Below are 21,237 nucleotides of genomic sequence, written 5' to 3'. Positions count from 1 at the left end.
GTTCAACTGCGATAGTATGCTAATTCATTGCGATCGCTATGCCGCCACAGCAGTACATAAGGACGCCAACCTTACCTTGCACAGATTCGTAATGTTTAGCAAGACTGCGAAAACATTGTTACAATCGAGTACCATCGCAGCCTCACACACACTTGCACAAGGTCAGACCTTGCTAACTTCAGCGCACGCTATCAGGCCTCATGCTGCCTAGGGCATCGCAGTGTGTAATTTATGCACGCCCATGCAACGGCGTTCAAACGCCCTGGCATGCCTGCGTTTCGCCGACCACCGCCCCGCCCCACAAACGGCACTTCCTGCCAATCACTCTGCGATGGGTCTGCATAGTCACTGCTATTGCAGTCCCGATTGCAGTGGCCGGCTCGCGCATGCGCACTGCGGTGCATAAGCATGCACAGAATGCAACAATTGGCCGACTGCGTGCGTATTAGCAACTGCGATCCAAGATGAATCAGGCCCCATGGTTCTTCTTTGTATTAGACTGGGTACTAGATAATTTTAATAAGCAGATCCTAGTGGACAAATAATGCAGACATATTTGGTGCCCAGTATAATATGCAGATACATATTTGGTGACTAAATTTATATGCAGATACATATTTGGTGGTCAATTTAATAAGCAGAACCTTGTCTGGTGACAAGGCTAGTTGTATGGTCTTATCTGGTGACAAGGCTAGTTGTATGGTCTTATCTGGTGACAAGGCTAGTTGTATGGTCTTATCTGGTGGCCACTATAACTTGTAGAGCCATATTTGGCGACCACAATAATATGCTGGACAGTACCTAGTGACCTGCTGTGTAACATGCTAAGCCTTTTCAGGTGCCTAGTCTGCTATTTATACTACATACAGAGCCTTATCTGATGTCACCCTAATGTGCAGAGCTTTATCCAGTTGCAGTTTAATTACTTATTTTTCATCTGTTTCTTCTCCTTTTAACTTATTACAGGCTGGCAGTGCTGTGTAATGCCCCGCAATGAGTTCCTTCAGCCAAAATATATTTAATTATAGGACAGGAAGCTGAGCAAATATCAGCCACTTATAGAACTGAGAGGTGAGAGAAGGAACAGATGCTTTCTTTAAAAGAAAAAAAAGAAAAAAAGAAAAGCAAACAAAATAATAATGAAAATAGGGTTTATTACCTACTCTCTTGGAACCTCCAGGAGACTCTAGAATTTTTTGGGGGGGGAGTCCCCTGGGTTCATGGATGAGTGGGTGGTCTTCCAGCATCCTGCCCACTTCCTAATGAAGAGGTCAGGATGGAGGGAATAATGCCAGGAATCGCAGGTCCTTGTGGAGGGGTCAGTGCTGATATGACGTGATTCCATGAGAATTGTAATTTTGGCCCTGCCCCCTCTTCACAGGCCTGCTATTATTATAGCACAAGGGAAGGGGTCTAATAATGCAAACAGACTTCTCCCATTAGCTTCTCCCAGAATGGAGAATATAAGTCAGGAAATATGAAGTGGGACCATTCTTGTCCTTAATGCAGCCCTGATTTCACCTACAGTAGTTATACATCCAGAGGCAGATGCAGCGTTGTGCGTAAGTCCTTTTTGTGGATGGATTTTGCATTTTTTAGCACTGTGTATGCTATGTAGTTGAGTGCACTTAAGACACAAATCCACTTGCAGTTGAATGGGTGTAACTAGGCATCAACAAGGAGTTAGCACATAGGATAAGTCAAGGACAACCGCGGCTGTAATTCGTCCCTGGCATCCCTCTGTGCGCGCGTGTATGAAAAAGATGTGTGGCCACAACTCAGGGAAATGGTAGCATCTCATTGGTGTGTTATTAGTCACAAGGGTGTGGTCTCATGGCACGCCTCATATCTGCTTGCCGGCTGAGCAGAGCGCTGGAAGGCTGAGCTCCATTGCCAGGCTTTTGAGGTGAACTGGCCCATCAGGCCATCTGCCCTTCTGGCATTTGCCAAAAGTGCCAGATAGCCGTTCCTGGGCATGGTTGAGTGAGGGCATTTAAATGGATTTTCGGGCAATGCTGAGTTTAGGGTCTGGTATCATATGTGAACTTTCAGAATGTTGACATTCATTATGTTGACATAGTCTGAATATCGACATTCAGTATGTCAAAACATAACATGTTAACATAAACAATGCCAGCACTGACATAATTTTGATATTTTCAAAATGACATGATTGTTGAGAGTCACAATATCAACACTGATATTTTGGCCAATCCTAACACTAATTGCAGCCTAACCCTAATTGCTGCCTAACACTTACCCTGATTGCATGTGCTGACAGTGTGACTGTCAACATTCACAAAGTTAAACATTTTTGAACATGTTGACACATATCAACATTGTGAATGTGGACATTCAGAACATGTTGACATTATGGTGTTGACATTCTGAATGCTGACATCCTGATTGGAACCTCTGAGTTTATGCGTATGCAGAGATTTATCTGATTTCAGATGTATTTCTAGCACCATTTATAGGGCTGGTGCAAGTGTACAGTGGTGATGATGGCTATTGAACAATGGATAGGGATGGTGCGGTATCAGAAATGCTTGCAACTAGACATATGGGTAATATCCGCATTACAAGGTACGAGTGCAATTGTGGCTGGCTTGCATGCAACTCTGAATCAACCGCCCCCCCCCCCCCCCCACCCCCACCCCCTAGTGTATGGCATGGGACATTAATAAGGCAACAATTAGGGTGTACACAATTTAGCTCTTTCTCATTGGCAGAGCTTGGGAGATTGTGGCATTTCTTGCTGAATGTGGGCCTGGCATAGAAACATTACATTGCCAAGGCAAGGAACTTGCACCTTTAGGGAGTTTTCCATGTCTGCAAGTGGCTACAAATCATTTTCTCAACTGCAAAACAACCTGGTCTGTATACATCTGATACATGACTAGTGCTGTAAGAGAAAAATAGAAAAGCTTGAAATGACTTAAAATGATTGTCCACATGTCATAACAAGGGTCCAGTGATATTTTGCTTAAGCTTTATCACTCGTCATAGCAAAGCCAGCTATAAAATAATAAACAGAAGTGTGGTAAGCAGCTGGCTAAGTGGGGGTGGGGGGAACACCTCCCATGGCCATCCCTTAAGAAAGTTCTCTAGCTCCATTTAAGCCACCTACTACCCAGTTCCCAAGGACCTTAACCTCTGTTATCCCTCAACCCCCCCCAGCACCCTGCAGTCAGAGGCAAATATGTTATTCACTAATGGGCCTTTTAAAAAAAGCTTTATTCCAGCATAGCAGACAGCTGGCCAGAGCCGCCCTAGGCATAGGCATAATAAGCTAATGCCTAGGGGCGACTTGAATGCCTAGGGGCATTCAAGGCTCTGCTGCTGCCTCCCACATGCCGCTGCCGTGATTGGAGCTCCGCTCCGACCTGGCAGCGCACCTCTCAGCCTGTCAGGTGACTTTGACCGGTTAGAATGAGCTTCTGCACAGAAGCTCATTCCGACCCGGTCCCCATTATTTAAATGGTTGGAGTCGGAGCGGGCCCGCTTCGGCCGATCCGGCTCCACCAACATAACAGCCAGCCACCCGCCGCGGCCCGGCCCCTGTGACATCATGTGCGCCGTGTCATAACAAGGGGCCGGGCTGCTGGAAGGAGAGGATCGAGAGGAGCCGCAAAGAAGAAGCAGCCAAGGTAAGTGGCGGCTCTGGGGCGGGGAGACTGAGACATGCACTGGGGCTGGAGGGAAGGCTGGAACACGCACTGGGGCTGGGGGGAGAGGGCTGAGACACGCACTGGGGCTGGGGGAGGAGGCTGAGACACGCACTGGGGCTGGGGGGGAAGGCTGAGACACGCACTGGGGCTGGGGGGGAGGCTGAGACACGCACTGGGGCTGGGGGGGAGGCTGAGATATGCACTGGGGCTGGAGGGGGAAGGCAAGGCTGAGACAAGCTCTGGGGCTGGGGGGAAGGCTGAGACACTCACTGGGGCTGGGGGGAGAAGGCTGAGACACATTGGGGATGGAGGGGGAAGGCTGAGACATGCACTGGGGCTGGGGGGGGAAGGCTGAGACAGTGGGGCTGGAGGCGGAAGGCAAGGCTGAGACACACTCTGGTCCTTGGGGGGACAAAGAGGCTGACACGCTGGGGGTGGGGGAAAGAGGCTGGCACACTGACTGGGACACATGCTGGAGGGGAGAATGATGCTGACACACCCTGGGGCTGCAGGGAGAATGAGGCTGACACAGTGGGGGAATGGTGCCGAGAGACACAGTGGACCTAACGGAATGGGGCTGAGACACACACTAGGTCTGGGGGAATGGGGCTGGTGGAACTGCAAGGTGGGGTGCCGGCCTTTTATTACGTGTGTGTATGTATATGTATATATATATATATATATAATACATGCTAGGGGGCATCAGCCAAAATTTTGCCTAGGGCACAGAATTGGCTAGAGCCGGCTCTGCAGCTGGCCTCACTAACCGAAACAGTGGGCCCCTCATAGAGTAAGAAAGTAAGTATATCTATTGAATAAATGCAATATATATGTAAAATGAAAGAGCATATAAACCACAATTGTCCTAGAAAATTTAACATAATCTAAGACCATAAGAAACTACAGATACAAAGCCACCAAACTGACCTCTGTAAAAATGATACTTTGACATGTGCTCATTTTTTATTTTTAGTTACAAGAATTTCTTACCAAGAGAACAGCAAAATGAAACATCAGGGCAAGAGGAGTGAGTAGGTCGTACTCGCATTTCTCCTGGGCCTACAGGGGGGAAAAAAACAAAATTTCAGTTACTCAGAATACTCCAGCTCTGTTAATTATTTGTAATGACAGCTAGTGACTGGCATGTCTAAGCTCAAAATACAAGTGTTGTATATAAATATCTGGTCTTGGGTCCTGCCAAGAAGAGGTCCTCCAGTTTAAGGACGCTTCGTGTCCCATTGTGCTGTAGGTTTTAACTATTGTCAGAATAGCAAATAATATAAAGATGCTCACTAAATAGTAAATACTTGCCATTTGGCATTACATGATGGGGAGAGTTCCTGTTTACAATAATTTGCCCCTGGAAAATTTTTGGATTAACAATGTCCAGCTGCTCGGTACCATGACTCATGTTTTGTATGCTAATTGTGATATTCAGTATTTGTTCTGTATGATGGAAAACACCTCAGTATCCCCAATGTAATCCTCAGTGTCTGTTCTTATCCACTATGTATCGACAACTGCTCTCTGCCACTTCTCTCGTTCTTTGAGGGAAATTCAGTCCTTGGCAAAGGCCACCATCATGTTCAGCTGCGCACATCACCATATATTACAGTTGCTGATTTTCTTGCATACCTCTGTGGAGCGCCATGAAAATTAGCTGTATTACTGGTTGCAAAATGCTTTTACCTGTTTGTTTTTTAGTGAGGCATATAATTCTGAAAGTGTACTCTTCATTTATTTTCTTAAGGGGCCCATACAGATTCACATACAGATACACATACAGATTAACAGTTTCTGTGATTTTTTTCGATCCACCAAACTGCACCCATACATTATAGATAGATAGTTTTCAGTGCTTTTCAGATCATTTTCAGGAAAGACAGATCTGCCAATCTTACTAGTAATGGTCTGCAAATCAGCTGATTGTTAAACTGGGTACTCGATATTTTGAACGATTTGCCGATTTCCGACAGTTCGGAATGACAAATCGTTCAAATCGTCAAATGTGTTCCCACTATTGCGCGCTCCTGCGAGTCTTCCATCACATCTTCAGATCTGCCGTACATGCAGGCCAATCTGAAGATTTGACTGACGACCCCATGCATTCGGATGTTGCGGGATACGGCAGGGGAACTACATACTGTATCTTGCGGTCTTTCACCAGATCGTGTGGTGTATACAGACTGCACAATATGTTTAGTCAAATCTGCCATCGGCCGGGAACACAGGTCGTCTAGTGTGTACCCAGCTTTAACATACACTAGTAATCTACAGCCCCAATTGGTCTGTGAAATCCATCATATAGGGAAACCTGATTTACCAATCCCAATAACTTTTTGGTCGGAATCTGCAATCTGTGGATTCCATACATTGCAGATTTTTTTACACAATCAGCTGCACAATGCAGAATTGCCCCAATTGATTGCTGATGTTTGGGGGCCTTAAGTTTTTTTGTATGAGGAATTTTTCAGTACTATTTATCTTGTTCTATATATTGAGTTACATTTTTTAGTGCTGATTATTATTTTCTATGCTTTTTTAAGCCTTGAAGCCGAGGACATGCAATATACATTGAATGTGTGCATTTCTAAAACTGATGAAACTGTGGTGTTATTGTACGGCACAGCTGATGCATGTCATTATATACACCAGTAGTAACCCATTGTGTATATATAGTTTATTTGCTGACCCTAGGGGATAATTCATGTCACCTGTCCTGATTAATTATATCCATGTTGCTTGTTATAAGTTGAAAGTTTGGGAAATAAAGCTTTCTTCCTGCAGTGCCTTTTGTTTGTCCCACAGCCCCATTGTTACACGTCTAGATCTGGACAGGAGAGTAAACTCAGGAAGCCGGATCTCTTCCCCCCCGATGTCCACATCTTCTATTCATGCTGCAGATGTCACAAACTTTATTTTTCCCGTTCACTGCAGGTTCTCACCAAGCTCCAGGGATTAGCATTACCTGACATGCAGAGTAATGTCACTCAGATACTGTTATTGGCAGACCATATATAATTGTTATAGTTGGTAGCCTAGTTTTATGGAGGTTAGTCCACACAATAGATAACTTAACCATGTCTTTGGTTTATTAAACAGGTAGTACAAGCTGACAGGATGACACAGGGTTAATGCAGCAAGCATCTATAACATGTACACAGAGCACATACACCGATCAGCCATAACATTAAAACCACTGACAGGTGCAGTGAATAACATTTATTATAATGGCACCTGTCAAGGCGTGGGATATATTAGGCAGCAAGTGAACAATCAGTTTTTGGAGTTGATGTGTTGGAAGCAGGAAAAATGGGATCTGAGCAACTTTGACAAGGGTCAAATTGTGATGGCTAGACAACTGGGCCAGAGCACCGCCAAAACAGCAGGTCTTGTGGGGTGTTCCTAGCATGCAGCAGTTAGTACCTACGAAAAATGGTCAAAGGAAGAACATCAGTTGAACTGTCGACAGGCTCATGGGTGCCTAAGGCTCATAGATGCGCATGGGGAGTGAAGGTTAGCACGTCTGGTACTATGCCACAGAAGAGCTACTGTAGCACAAACTGCTGAAAAAGTTAGTGCTGGCTATGATAGGAAGGTGTCAGTACTGCATAGCCACTGACCCTTGTCCACCACCGAAAGCACCTACAATGGGCATGCAAGCATCAGAATTGGAGCATGAAGCAATGGAAGAAGGTGGCCTGGACTGATGAACAACATTTTCATGGGTATGGCTGGGTATATTGTTTAGCTGGGGAAGATATTGCACTAGCATGCACTATGGGACAAATGTAAGCTGTCGGAGGCAGTGTGATGCTGGGAAACCCTGGCATTCATGTGGATGTTACTTTGACATGTACCACCTACTGATCCTAAACATTATTGCAGACCCACATCCCTTCACGGCAACCATATACCTTGATGGCAGTGGCCACTTTCAGCCCTGCCATACTTCAAAAATTGTTCAGGAATATGACAGAGAGTTCAAGGTGTTGACTTTTGCCTCTAAATTCTTCAGATCTCAGTCCGATCAAACATCTGTGGAATGTGCTGGAAAAACAAGTCCAAGCCATAGAGGCCCCACTTTGCATCTTACAGAGCTGTTTTGGCAGCAACAAGGGGGGCATACACAATATTAGGCAGGTGGTTTTAATGTTATGGTTGATCACTGTATAATGGTTGTACCAGATTGAGTCAGGAACTTATAGGGGTGCGCTGGTTGTGTGTGGACAAACTGGAGCACACACCTGTGGTTGTACGGGATGTAGTTATGAGACCGGCGGCCGCGATGTTTTCTTATAAAAAGTACTGCAACTTTAACTTGCACCCTACTCCCATATCAAGTCCCAGTAAATAGCCACATCATGTTTTCTGCTGTGTCAGTGGTGGCTGCATCTTTTGCCTTATCCCTTCACTAAATTGCGGCCCACGTGGTTTTTATGTGACAGAAATACATTTTGGATTCAGGTATTTGCTGTCAGGAAGTGTGACACCTGCAAAAATAAAAACATAAGTCGGCAGGGGTTTTATGTTGTACACTTGGCACATGGAATGTTAACACACCGTGACCAAGAGGCAGGGGGCAGGGCATATAACGAAGTAGAAAGAGGCATTGTTAAATGGTCAGTCCCAGGTGCAAACACAACTACCTACTACCAGCTTTGCTCACAATGGCTTATAATTCGCTCCAATCATCAGCTTGGAGAGAACTATTGCATACTAAAGCTGGGTACACACCTAAAGATTTTCTGTCCAACCATCCAACTAGTTGATTGGTTGGAATGAAAATCTGGTAACGTATGGGAGTAACTGATGATCAGCAATTTGCTCCTAAATGCCAGAAAACAGATGAAAATGTTTGATCTAAACAATTTGTTCAAACAGTTTTTTTATAAAGGAAATTTATCCTGCGCTCCCAATACGTTTTAAGTGGCTTTCTATTAATTAGGTCAGTAAAACTGACTAATTTTAGAATGAAATATATAAGCGGTTGTAGTTAAACAGCTAGGGCGTGTAATCATGTGTTGAATCTAAATAGTGTCAGCGTGTAGACCGGCAATGTTTAAAAGACAGACAATACATAAAGCATATGCAAAAAATGTTTGTAGCGCTTTCTGTGAATAAATTGAATGGTTTAAAATGTTCCCCGTGACTGGCGTTGTGATAGGTATAAAGTATAAAAAACTGGCCTTACCTTTCCCTGTTTGCGGTTTTCCTCCGTATGCAGTTAAATGCTTTTAAGCTGCTGGTGTTGGATCAGTCAACTGTGTGCTTTCTCCATCTCCCGCTGATAGAAATTCAGCCCGCCGGGACCGCGTCCTCTACTCGGCTTTGTTTGGGGAGCTTGATTGGTAAGTGTGTACACACTTACCAATGGTGTGCCGGGCTTGACAACTCAACTGGACAGGCAATTAAACTGCCCGCCCAGTTGAGCTGTCAATCACTGCCGGGTCCCTGCAGCATGTGAACGGGCGATCGGCGGGTCGCCCGTACACACCAGCAGATGACCGATATATCTTCCAGATATATCGCCCAGCAGATCGGATATGTCTGTGAACGGTGTAATTCACAGACATATCCGCTGTACACACCCCGTGATGCACTATAGACTATTCAGTGGAACGGGCGATTAATCTATCACTGTGTACTCGGCTTTAAGGTCTCTATCCAACCATTCGCTTTTAATGATTTTTGTGTAACATACTGACATACTGTACGTGTGGTTCTTGGATGTAGTAACACGTAATGCTTATAGTTGCATCTGCAGCTTATTCCAATACCAGCAACAATATCCCCTGGGGTTTGGTGACTGACTTTCCATAGTGTACAGTATGTGTAGAGCATTTGGGGTGGTCTCATGGCATATAGGGAGCTCAAAAACATATTGTGATAGGACCCAGAAACTGTGGAGTAGGACCCTAATTTTTTAAAGTGAGGGGTCTCTGGGACCCACATTATTTTTTTGCTCAGTACGATCACTGCTAAGTATTTGCTTTTCCTTATATGAGTATGTATGGTTAATATTCACTTTTGCAGTACATGAATTATGTGCTTCTCCGTCACAAAACATGCCAAATATTTCCTTAGTTTGCTGTGTAAATCTATGAATGGTGATTAAGTATATCCTTTTCTGCCAAACCCTGGGCTGTGCTAAATTATTCCTTTTACAATTCAAGTTAGCAGATCAGCTACAGGTGACTATAACAACAAAAAAACAGTTTATAGTTTACCACAAATATACAGTAAACAAAATGGTCCTAGTCCTTCCTTACCTCTCTGGTCCTATCCAGGATCTTTTCTGCCAGTATAACATGATTGGCTGCTTCGCGGTTCACCAGCTCTTCCAGACTCCAGTAATTAAGACACAGTCCAGCTAGAGGACAGAGTGATACAATCACTAGCAGTTCTTACAGGCATGTATACAACTGTATAATGGTTTGCCACTGCAGCTCTATACAAATGAAGAGTGACGGATCCTTGTGGCTAATTGGATTGAGCCCTATACATCATTCCTCTGTTAAATTCAGTTTAATTCTAACTTACTTGACAATGGATAGGCAGCTGCAATGGTGAATTGTGGACAGCACCAATAAGAGACGTAATAGTTAGATTTCAGGTGGTAAAGATTCATATTTTTTGGTATTATTAAAGTATATTTGTTTTTTTGCAAGAAAATGATCTGTAATTGTTTTCTGGTCCTCTAAGTAGAGTGGAGATAGCCTTAACCTAAAGATAGACTTACATCAGCAGTCACAAATAGCCACAGAAACATTATTTTAATTTGACTTCCTTCCTGCTAAACATAAAATTACAGATGCACAGAATGTGACAATGACTTTCTGTGACTTGAGTTTCCCGAACATGTGGTGGCACTCTAAGCTCTCACTGGTGGATGTAGCAAGATGCCTACTCAGCCACTGCTATATGCCGGTTGCAATAGGTCTACATTAAAGTGCCTATTTATCATTGTTGATAGTGGGCCCCATAAACTATATATTTTTTCTAAAATTATTTTAAGATCCAATTTATCAAAATCCTCTTACCAGGTTATTGGCTCCTGCAAAGAGGTAGCTTGCACTATCACTGTAGGCTGCAGGGGAGGGGTGAAAAGATTCCTCTCCGGTGAAAACGTTGCCTATAGGTTACAAACCTTAGCCTATAGGCTACAAAGCATTCTAAAGATCGAATTAGCTGTCATGGCCAAGCTTTGAAGCAAACCTTCTAGGAGCTTGGTAAAGTGGACTACATCGCCTTTCCTAGAGAGGTGTATGGTAATTACGAAGTTCTCTGGGTCCTTAATTAATGCATGAGATATCTATGTTATGATATGATATGAACTGTAATACATTGGCCCTATATTAAAAGTTTTGAAAATCATGTGGAAACTGATGATTATCTGAATAATAAATAGGCCTCTAAGGAGCTAATTATTATGTGAAATAGTGCCGTCAATACTCCGTAAATTACTATTTTCAAAAAGCTGCTGCATTTTAGAGTATCCCTCTCCATTAACTAGCACTTGCACATCAGCAGTCCGGTGGCCACACACATATTATTATTATTATTATTATTATTATTATTATTATTATTATTATCATCCTTATTTATATGGCGCCACAAGGGGTCTGCAGTGCCTTACAAAGTACAAAAACAGAATGAGTAAGACAAGAAACAAGTGACATACAGTACATAAAAGAGCAGGGCCTGATTCAGTAGCTGTCACAAATGCAAACGCTAACGGATCGCAGTTGCTAAAATATGCTAATGTTTGCCAGAGCACAGTCTATATAAAGACGCCCACTGCTGCCTTCTCATATCAATCCAATGTCGCTCTTCTGCATAAACATCAGTACCATCAAGGCATCGGGCAGTCACGCAGCATTTATAAGTCTGACCAGCTACAAAAACTGCAAGTATCATCGCATGCAGTGAGCTCTCATGCTGCATATGCAATCACAGTGGCTAATTGTTGCACGCCCATGAAACTGTGTACAAACGGACAGACACGCCTGCATTTTTGCGACGACCCCCAAATGCTGACAGCCTGTCACTCACTTTGCCATGAATTCCTCAGTGTGCCCCTGATCGCAGTGCGATCGCTGCACAGGTGCAGTGTGGCTTATACGCATGCGTGATGGTAAACAATTACTCAATCTGCCTTTGTAATTGCCATTGCGTTCACTACTGAATCAGGCCCATAATACTCGAGCATCAGGGCAGCAGAAACCAAGGGTTAGGTGCCATTGTAGGCAGTATGGAGATACTGCCTACAATGATAGTATAAGTAATGGAAACAAAAGCACATGAGGGAAGAGGGTTGTAAGGCTTACATTCTAAAGGCAGGGGCAGACAGACGGGTGACACAGATGGGTGAGGTAAGGAGCATGGGGCAGTGGGTTAGGATGAAAGCTGGAAGGCTTTGATGAAGAAGTGAGTCTGAGAGCCTGTTTTAAGTTTTGTAGAGAGGAACAAAGTCTGATTAGGTGAGGGAGAGAGTTCCAGAGGAAGGGAGCTGCAAGGGCAAAATCTTGGAGGCGGGACTCGGAGGAAGTAATGAGTTGGCAGGAGAGGTGGCATTCATTTGTACAAAGTGGGTGGACGGGAGGGTGTGGTATAAAAGATAGACAGTTAAAAGGTCACCAATGCCAGGTCGACAGGGACAAAAGGTCAACACACTAAAGGTCGAAATGGAAGAATGCTGATGGGTACAAATGGTTGACAGGGTTAAAAGGTAAACACGAAAATGGTCTTCACACAAATGGTCGACACATTTTTTTTTTCTAACCCTAATCTTCATCCTAACACTAACTCTCCCAGTGCCTAACCCTAACCATCGGGGTAGGTGTCTGACCCTAACCATCCCTCCTGGTCCCTAACCCTTGCCTAACTCTAACCCTAGAAGAAAAAAAAAAGTTTCAACCTTTTGACCCTGTTGGCCATTTGTACTCAGGCCCAACGACAAGGGGAGACTAAGGGGACCGATGTATCGGGCCACAAGGTCCCGAGGGGCCAGGCACACCTTGCCTCCCCTGCAGTCAATGCCCAATCAGCCAATAGGTTGATCAGGTTGGGGACTCAGATTGAGAGCCGCTGCAGCGGCAGTAGAGGCTGTATCTCCCAGCAGTACCCACTACCGGAAACCAACAGGCAAGTAAGACTCCCGGGAAGGAGGGGGCCGATGGAGGGAGGAGGAGGAGTCTATGGCCGGTGGCTAGGAGCGCTCAGCGCACTCACAACAAGTAAGGCAAAAGACAGGTGGAAGTCAGGATAGGGTGAGAGATTTGTAAGCAAGTGTAAGAAGCTTGAATTGGGTTCTAAAGAGAAAAGGAGAACCAGTGTAGGCCTTCTAGAAGAGGAGAGGCAGATCTAGTGCATTCGGAGAGGAAGCAGAGCTGGACTGCAGTACTGAGAAGAGATTGGAGTGGAGAGAAGTGGGAGTCAGGTAGGCCAGGCAGTAGTCCAATCTGGAGATGACCCGTGAGTGGATGAGGGTTTTTGTTGCTCAAGTGCAGGAGAGGTATTATGGCGGCACACATCGTGCCTCTATAACTCTTCCTGCTTCGCTCTTTACCGAGGCGAAGCAGGAAGCAATACTAATGAGATGTATTAACATCTCATCTGCCGAAGTGAAAACTTCCCCCTCTGGCGATCCCCGCCAGAGCACACAGCGGCTGATGCGATGTGTCTCCCTTCCCAGCTGGCTCTACTTGGCATACGCAAGCATCACAAGCTCTCGCGTGTAGCCCGGAGCCGGTAGCCAGGGACAGTGCTGTCCCTGCTGTGGTGATAGGGCAATGACAGCTGCAGCTGTCGATATTGATAGCTGCAGCTGTCGAAGTGGCCAGTGCCAATGACCGTTCATACATTGCCCAGCACTCTTGTAGATAGCAGCTCTGATAATAAATGGTGCATAGGGCCCCTGTCATTTACCGCCCAACTCCACATTAATACATGGGGGAGAAGTGGCATCAGCACACATAACGTGCGCTGATACTACTACTTCCCAATATCGCCTCTTCATACATCTCCCCCAGGGTGACAAATATCCTGCTGATATTTCTGAGATGGAAATGTCAGGACTGAAAGATGCACTATTATAATAACATTACAGACTGGTCTCTTATTCACCTGTTTTTCAGGGTTTCTTGAGAATTGTCCTGTAATTAGTTTCTAGAAAGCTCTCAGTAAGTCTGCCCTGTACATTAAAATGGGTGTACACCTTCAGCAGACTGGTGTCTAATGAGTAATTCATGAGTAAAATAATAAAATCTGTAATTCTGTTATTACTAGGTATAAATTGTTTAACATAGCATTGACTAAATTGAAACCCATAAACTCATTTAAATCATAAAACTTATTATACAAAAAAATAAAAAGACCCGAGCTATGGAAAATAAATGCACCCGTTTCAAATATTTAACAGTACATCCCTCTCACCATACAAGCTGACTTCAGAAGGAGGAGGGGTCTTTCTAAATGGTTATATTCATGTTGTCAGCCACCTTGTTTATGCTTGTTGCCCTGGGACACAATATCAACCTGCTGTCTGCATGCAACCATATCCAATGCAAGAGCTTAGTAGTGTATTATAACCCTGGGCAACGGAAATAAACATCTCTGTCTAAAAATAAAAATACCTGGAAGGTTAGCAATGTTTTATTACAAGTTGCAAGACGGCAAGTACTAGCATATACATTACACATTTACAGAGACTCAAATGGATATATTTTGCACATATATCAGATAAATAGACATTTATATTATAATCCATAGCAATCAATCTGGTAACGAGTGGGTTGTAAAGCAATCCTAGCATTCTCACCTGTCCAGGAGGAAGAGGCGGAGTAGCAGTCAGAACTCCTTCTGAGACCGTGCAGACATCTCTCCAGTGCATGCTGAATCCTGTCCTCTGTGCAGGATGTGTTCTGCATCTTAAGGCATGTCCTGAGAGAAAGGGGTCATTCAGTGAGACATTGTAGTGCTGCAATAACATAACCGCTTCAGATAGCTGACATCATTATTCAAGTAGTCTTACATGGAAACTTCCATTTATAGCATTTGCACAGCTGCAGTATAAACCAGGGGCGTTTTACCAGAGGAGGGGGCTCGTGTATTTTCTAAGTGCAGCCCAACAACCAATCTTGTGCCAGTGGGTGCGCTGGGAAGACTCTGGGATGGGGCCACAATCTACTGGGTATGTGTTGGTGCCATTTCCCAGGTGATTTCGATAGTGTTGGCTGAAAGTGAAGGATGGTCAATAGGTGCAGTGTGAGCTCCCCACACATTATAGATATGCCACTGGTTTCGCACTCTTCAGCTCATAGCACCAGAGAGACAATATATTTGAACAGAATAATACAGCAGCCCAAAAGAGATTGACATCAGGGGTACATTTACTTTAAGTGGTGAGTTCTATGGCAGTGTACGCTAGCGACCTGTTATTTGTAATGCGCTCTCTATGGGAGAATTACTGTGATGTCTTACATGGTTTTTATTTTTACCAAGTACAAAGTTGCAGGGAGAGTTTAACAGTGGGGCGGATGGAGCTTCAGCTCCAGGCCTCCACAGTAAAATAGGCCCATCACCATGACAGGATGATTACCAGCCACCAACTGGCCACACAGTCTGCCATAAATCAAAAGTATTAAAATTGTATTCCTATTTTCTATTTTCCTGATACTATAAAGGTGTACATGCCCACACGGCACTGGTCACCCCAATACAACACTGGTCATACCCACGCAGCACTGGTCACTTCACATATTAGGCCCTTGAACATGTCTGAACCCCAGGCCCATGTGTACTGAAGAGAACCTTGCACAATACAGTTGTAAATAATAATTTGGTGAAAAAGGCGTCTTTGTTTTTTTTTTTTCTTTTAAGTGTTTTATTTTTTTTTTTAACTTTGTACTGGTGTTTGTGGGGTTTTTTGGCCTGGGTGCTAGGGCATGCTGGCACTTGTGGTTGTCCAATGCCATTCTGTTACCTGCACCAGGACAAAATACAATACATATATATTTTTGCACATTATTACCATGTACCCAATGGTAGACGGGTACAAGAAGAGCTGGGTATACCTAAGATATGGGGAACATGTTTTTTTTGTGGGCCTGATACCCCTATGTAACACATTACTGTTGCCAACTGGCCTTTGGCTAGTTGAAATCAGGATGTGGTCTCCCCTCATTAGTTCCACTAGCCATGGATGGTAAAGTCTAGTGCTTGTTAATGGAAAATCAAGGGGAACCTCACACTCTCTGTCCCACCAATTTTCCACTGCAAGCCAAATATTCAAGGCCTAGGGCCAGTTATCAATTAGGGGGGGATCCTATGCCACTTTATTTTGCAAATGTTATAAAAAATGTTTTTCTTTTAAAGTGCAGCACTTGTAAACCACAGTGGAATAGGACTTTACAAACCGATGGGGCTCATGGACGGGTACTCTTTAGAACGTCAAATTGATCTTTAGTAAATTCTGTATTTTTGGACTTTGAACCTGCTATCCAAAACATATTAATGGTTGTTAACAAGCTATTTTATGCATGTAAATGAGCACAGAGCTATTTTATGCATGTAAATGGGCACACAGCTATTTTATACATGTAAATGGGCACACAAGTCCACATTTCAAGAATAGATGCAAATGTGCTTATTTCAGAGATGGCCCTAGAGCTACCTGCATGGATTTATGCGTCAACGTCTTACATGATATGAGTGGCGTCACTAGGGGGCGCGGACCCGCATCTGGTGACACCATTTCAGCTGGTGATACCAAAATGCTGGACGTCAGGAGCGGGCTCTGCATGATAATGTCACAGTGCAGTGCCCCACTCCTGGTCAGGCCCAGCGACAGAGGGGTACAATGGGGACATGTGGACTAAGCCCGAGATTACCAGGGCACCCAGTTACTCTCTACGCGTTGATTGACTATCCCTCCCTCCGGGCCCAGCAGCGGCACAAAGTTTTATTTTCTGATTGGAGCAGTGTGTGTCTCGTCATGACATTGTGTTGCTGGATGACAGCAGAGCAACAGAGCCTCAAAGAGGAGAAGAGCAGCAGGCAGAAGCCCAAGAAGGTAGGTTTGGGCAGGGACTGGAGTGATACATGTGGGAAACTGGAGTTACACAGAGAGTATAAATATATATATACATACACATACACATTTTTTTATTTATTCAAACTATTCCTTTATATAACCTCCCAACTATCCACCTTTACAACTTTCAACGCCAACATTTTGAGAGGTATGATGTGAGTAGATCCATGGGGGTGACACCATGAGTTTGAGGCACTGGGTTATCCCAACAGTGCCTGCACCCTACAGGAATTATTAATGCATTGTTTGGTATCAGGGCCATTTAATATCGGGATCCCGACGTAGATATCGGAGATATCTGCAGCAGTCCCTCTATGTTCATTCTCAGTAGTAGTCTATAGCAGAGGTTCCCAAACTCGATCCTTAAGTTACCCTCACAGTCCAGACATTAAGGAAGTCCATACTTAAGCACAGGTCTTTTAATTAATGCCTCAGTCAATTTGATTATCTGTGCACAAACATTGATATCCTTAAAACCTGGACTGTTAAGGTTGGGAAATCCTGCTCTATATCTTATTTTGGGTACTGTGAAAATGGCCAATTGACCAGGCTCTGAAAGGCTGTAGCTTTTTGGAACTGACACCCAGTATCTAATGCTATCTTTAGATTTTCATACAGTTTTGGCAGAGAAACTTGCACATGTTTGGGCCAATGGGTAAGCCAGGCCTGAATTTGGCAGTAAAGCATAAGCTATCATCTAAAAAAAATTTAATTTTTTTTTAAAATAATAAATAGCCCAATAATGGCATTATTTTAATTATCACCTAGATATGTGGCAATAAGCAATTAAACAGGTCAGGGCTAAATTGGAAAGGATCATAAATAGACAAACAGTCTGGATAGGTTTATTTACTTGTCAGGCTAAATCTTGACATCCCTTACCTATTCCAATTGTTTTTGCTAAAAATTCATTCAAAACACGAAATAGACATTTACTGTACAGTATATAAACATATCACATATTTATTTTAAGTGTGAGCCACAGTTCATGTAGATGTATCTATAGTGTTAGCTTTTCTATCACTTTTGTTTCCTGCTACTAGCAGTAGGAAATTAAACCTTCCTATCCACAATGTTAGACTTCCCTTTCCCCAACCTTTTACAATGAGCCGACGCTCCCGGACAGCAGGTCAAGTGGCTGCATATTCTCTCTACATAGTCTCATTCAGTATGATTCCCGCTGAAAGGCATCAGGCCAGGTCTGCAGGTTCTGCCTAATCTAAATCTCAGGGGCAAACACAGGATTTGCAAGTGTCTATTAATAAACAATGTACACATCGTCTAGGTGTATATACCATATATTTACTGTATATGTTTAATACAGTGGGAAAACAACTTTCAAATTTTTTGTGATCTGCAGATTATGTCATGACTTATGTCTGCAAACATTATAATATTTTCTGACTTATTTTGAAAATGTACCATGTGCATCATAGACTGTAAGCATACCCAACAACCATCCTGATTTTGACAGGAAAGCCACAATTGCAGGGGACTGTCCCACTATCAGGAGGTTTGGAGGCAATTCAGTGCGCATGCAGCAAAGGTGGGTGCCTCTGAAGGAGAATAAAAATTGTAATTTTCATAAATCCATAGATTGAGGGTTAGGCCATGCCCTGTCCTGACTTAGGGCCTGATTCAGACCCGGTCGCAAGCGCTGAGCGCTCGCAACTGGGTCGATGGTGAACCACAGCGCATGCGTACGACAGAGCCGGCTACGTCGTGCGCATGTGCGAGACCCGGCTAGCGACGGGCAATCCGTCGCTCCGGGTCTCGCACTAAAGGGGGCGAGCTGTCGATGTTGAGTGACAACTCGTCCCCTTTGGTGGGCGGGCCGGGGGGTGACTGCCCAAACGGAGGCGTTCCAGAGGGAACACTTGCCGTTTTGGGGCGGCCCCACTGATATCACGAGTGATGTCATTGGAGAGCTTCCAGTTCTGTTAGAGCCGAAAGCTCTCTGGGGCTTGCGATGAACGAGTCCCTGCCACAAGGGTCTCGTCGCAAGCCCGATGGTCGCAATGGTCTTGACCATCGCGTCCATCATCCTGGCTGCTCGCTATAGCTGTGGGTGGTCACCCACAGTATGCGAGCGGCCAGGAGGCCGCACAAAAAAAAAAAGCCCTGATTCAGAGCGAGCGCTCTTTCAGAGCATCCGGCTCTGAATCAGTGCCTTAGTCTTGTTACAGTCAGGTGCATAAATATTGGGACATTGACAGAATTTTCATATTTTGGCCTCTATTCACCGTCAAACAGTTTTTTAAGGCTAAAAAGTGGAATGTTATGCAATGGCCAAGTCAATCCCCTGACCTGAATCCGATTGAGCATGCATTTCACTTGATGAAGACAAAACTGAAGGGAAAATGCCCCAAGAACAAGCAGGAACTGAAGACATTTGCAGTAGAGGCCTGGCAGAGCATCACCAGGGATGAAACCCAGCATCTGGTGATGTCTATGCGTTCCAGACTTCAGGCTGTAATTGCCTGCAAACGATTTGCAACAAAGCATTAAAAAGTGAAAGTTAGATTTAGGATTGTTTAGTTTGTCCCATTACTTTTGGCCCCTTAAAAAGAAACATATAGTTGTAATTCCTACACCGTTCACCTGATTTGGATGTAATTACCCTCACATTAAATCTGAAAGTCTACAGTTAAAGCACATCTTGTTTTCAAAGCCATTGTGGTGGTGAATAGAGGCCAAAATATGAAAATTCTGTCAATGTCCCAATATTTATGCACCTGACTGTATGTTGGGAGGTGTGCTATAAGCCCTTACTCACAGTCTATCTTGTTCTCTCCTCCTAGCATTATCCCTGACTTCCAGTTCCTCTGCCTCCCTTTTCCATTACAGCGACTCTAATATGGTCTGATCACCCACTCATTGAGAAAAGACTAATTTAGTGCTGGTTATCTTCCAAATCCTCCTCCTTACAGTCCAATCCTTCGTTGCTGCTTCTACTAGCCATAGTCTGTTGTTTTATCTTCTACTTTCCAATAGCCCTTAACCTTGTATTTGGTTGTGTTATCGTTATCCTTCATGTTTATATATAATGTTTGCTTATAACTGTACGGCGCTGGGGACACCTTGTGGTGCCCTGTTAATAGAGCCACTGGAACTTGGGTATGTGTGGGGGTGGAGGGGGGCTGAATTGATGGCTAGCTAAATATATGGGATTGTCCAAAAGTGTATAACCCAAACACATTCTCTGTTGGGGTTCAAATACATGTTGTGTGGTAATTCTATCCGCTATCCCTGTTAATGCATGACTTGTGGCCCTATTTATAAAAGTTGCCTTGGCAATACTGACCTAAAGTGGAAAGCTTGCTGGCTCATGCATGAGCTGTTAAATCATAAAATCATAACTCTGAGCTTTTAATTTATTTTTTTTAAACAGCATTTACAAAAGTATAACATATTTATTATCAGTTATTTATATAGCACACACATATTCCGCAGCGCTTTACAGAGAATATTTGGCCATTCGCATCAGTCCCTGCCCCAGTGGAGCTTACAATCTATGGAGCTGATTCAGACCTGCTCGCTAGGATGCGTTCGCTTGTAGCTGGCCAATATTTGCAATCTGCGCATGCGTATGGATCACAGTGCGCGTGCGCAAACCACTGCAAAAGATCAGGAAGCGATTGCTCGCCCAGCATAGACAGTCCAACTGAATCAGTGACAGGTGGGTGCTTAGAATGGAACTTGCAGCCAGGAGACATGCTCGGCAGGGGTGTGCTCAGGATGCATCCTGTGCCCAGCTACCTGGTTGCTTCCAACCCACCCCCCTCTGCGTGATTTCATGACAGGGCATGTTCAGGGAAAGGTGTGGGCGGGCACTGCTACAGCTCTGATTTACCATCGGTAACCCCTTGATATATAGAGTAAAGAAAGAAAAGCTCTATTGGAGAAAACTCAGGGTCTCATTCAGACCCGCTCGCGAGCGCAGGACGCTCGCAAGCGGGTCGATGGTACCCAAATGCACATGCGCACGACGGAGGCTGCTCCATCGTGCGCATGCGCAAGTCCCGGCGAGCGACGGAGAAGCCGTCGCTCGGGGTCTCACACCAAAGGGGGCGTGCTGTCGATGGTGAGTGACAGCACGCCCCCTTTGGTGGGCGTGCCGAGGCATGGCTGCCCAGACGGAGGCGTTCCAATGGGAACGCCAACCGTCTGGGTCCGGCCCCACTGACATCACTAGTGATGTCAGTGGGAGTGATTTTGGCTCTGATAGAGCCAAAATCACTCCAGGGCTTGCGGCAGCGAGACCCTACCGCAGGGTCTCGTCACAAGCCCGATGGTCGCGATGGTCTTGACCATCACGACCATCATCATGGACGCTCGCATAAGCTGTGGGTGGTAACCCACAGCTATGCGAGCGTCCAGGAGGGCGCACCAAAAAAAAAAAAAAAACGCCCTGATTCAGAGCGGGCGCTCGTTCAGAGCGTCCGGCTCTGAATCAGGCCCTTAGTCCTT

At 44.6% G+C, this 21,237-nt stretch overlaps 1 protein-coding gene across 2 annotated transcripts in view; it reads right to left on the bottom strand.

Moving 5' to 3' along the window:
• PIK3R5 (phosphoinositide-3-kinase regulatory subunit 5) overlaps nt 1–14,602 on the bottom strand; it is a 65,644-nt gene extending 51,042 nt beyond the window's left edge. For both annotated transcript variants that reach the window (XM_088468465.1, XM_088468466.1), the window contains exons 1-3: nt 14,494–14,602; nt 9,944–10,044; nt 4,662–4,730 (exon numbers count right to left, since the gene is read on the bottom strand). In XM_088468465.1, the coding sequence (XP_088324591.1) occupies nt 4,662–4,730; nt 9,944–10,044; nt 14,494–14,602 (279 nt within the window). The remainder of the gene's footprint in view (nt 1–4,661; nt 4,731–9,943; nt 10,045–14,493) is intronic.
• Nucleotides 14,603–21,237: the final 6,635 nt, after the last annotated feature.

This window comes from Taudactylus pleione, unplaced genomic scaffold, assembly GCF_031769625.1.
Source record: "Taudactylus pleione unplaced genomic scaffold, aTauple2 ptg000012l, whole genome shotgun sequence".
NCBI classification, from domain to species: domain Eukaryota; kingdom Metazoa; phylum Chordata; class Amphibia; order Anura; family Myobatrachidae; genus Taudactylus; species Taudactylus pleione.
The sequence above is the reverse complement of the archived record's forward strand: the minus strand, read 5'-3'. Positions and strand labels throughout refer to the sequence as shown.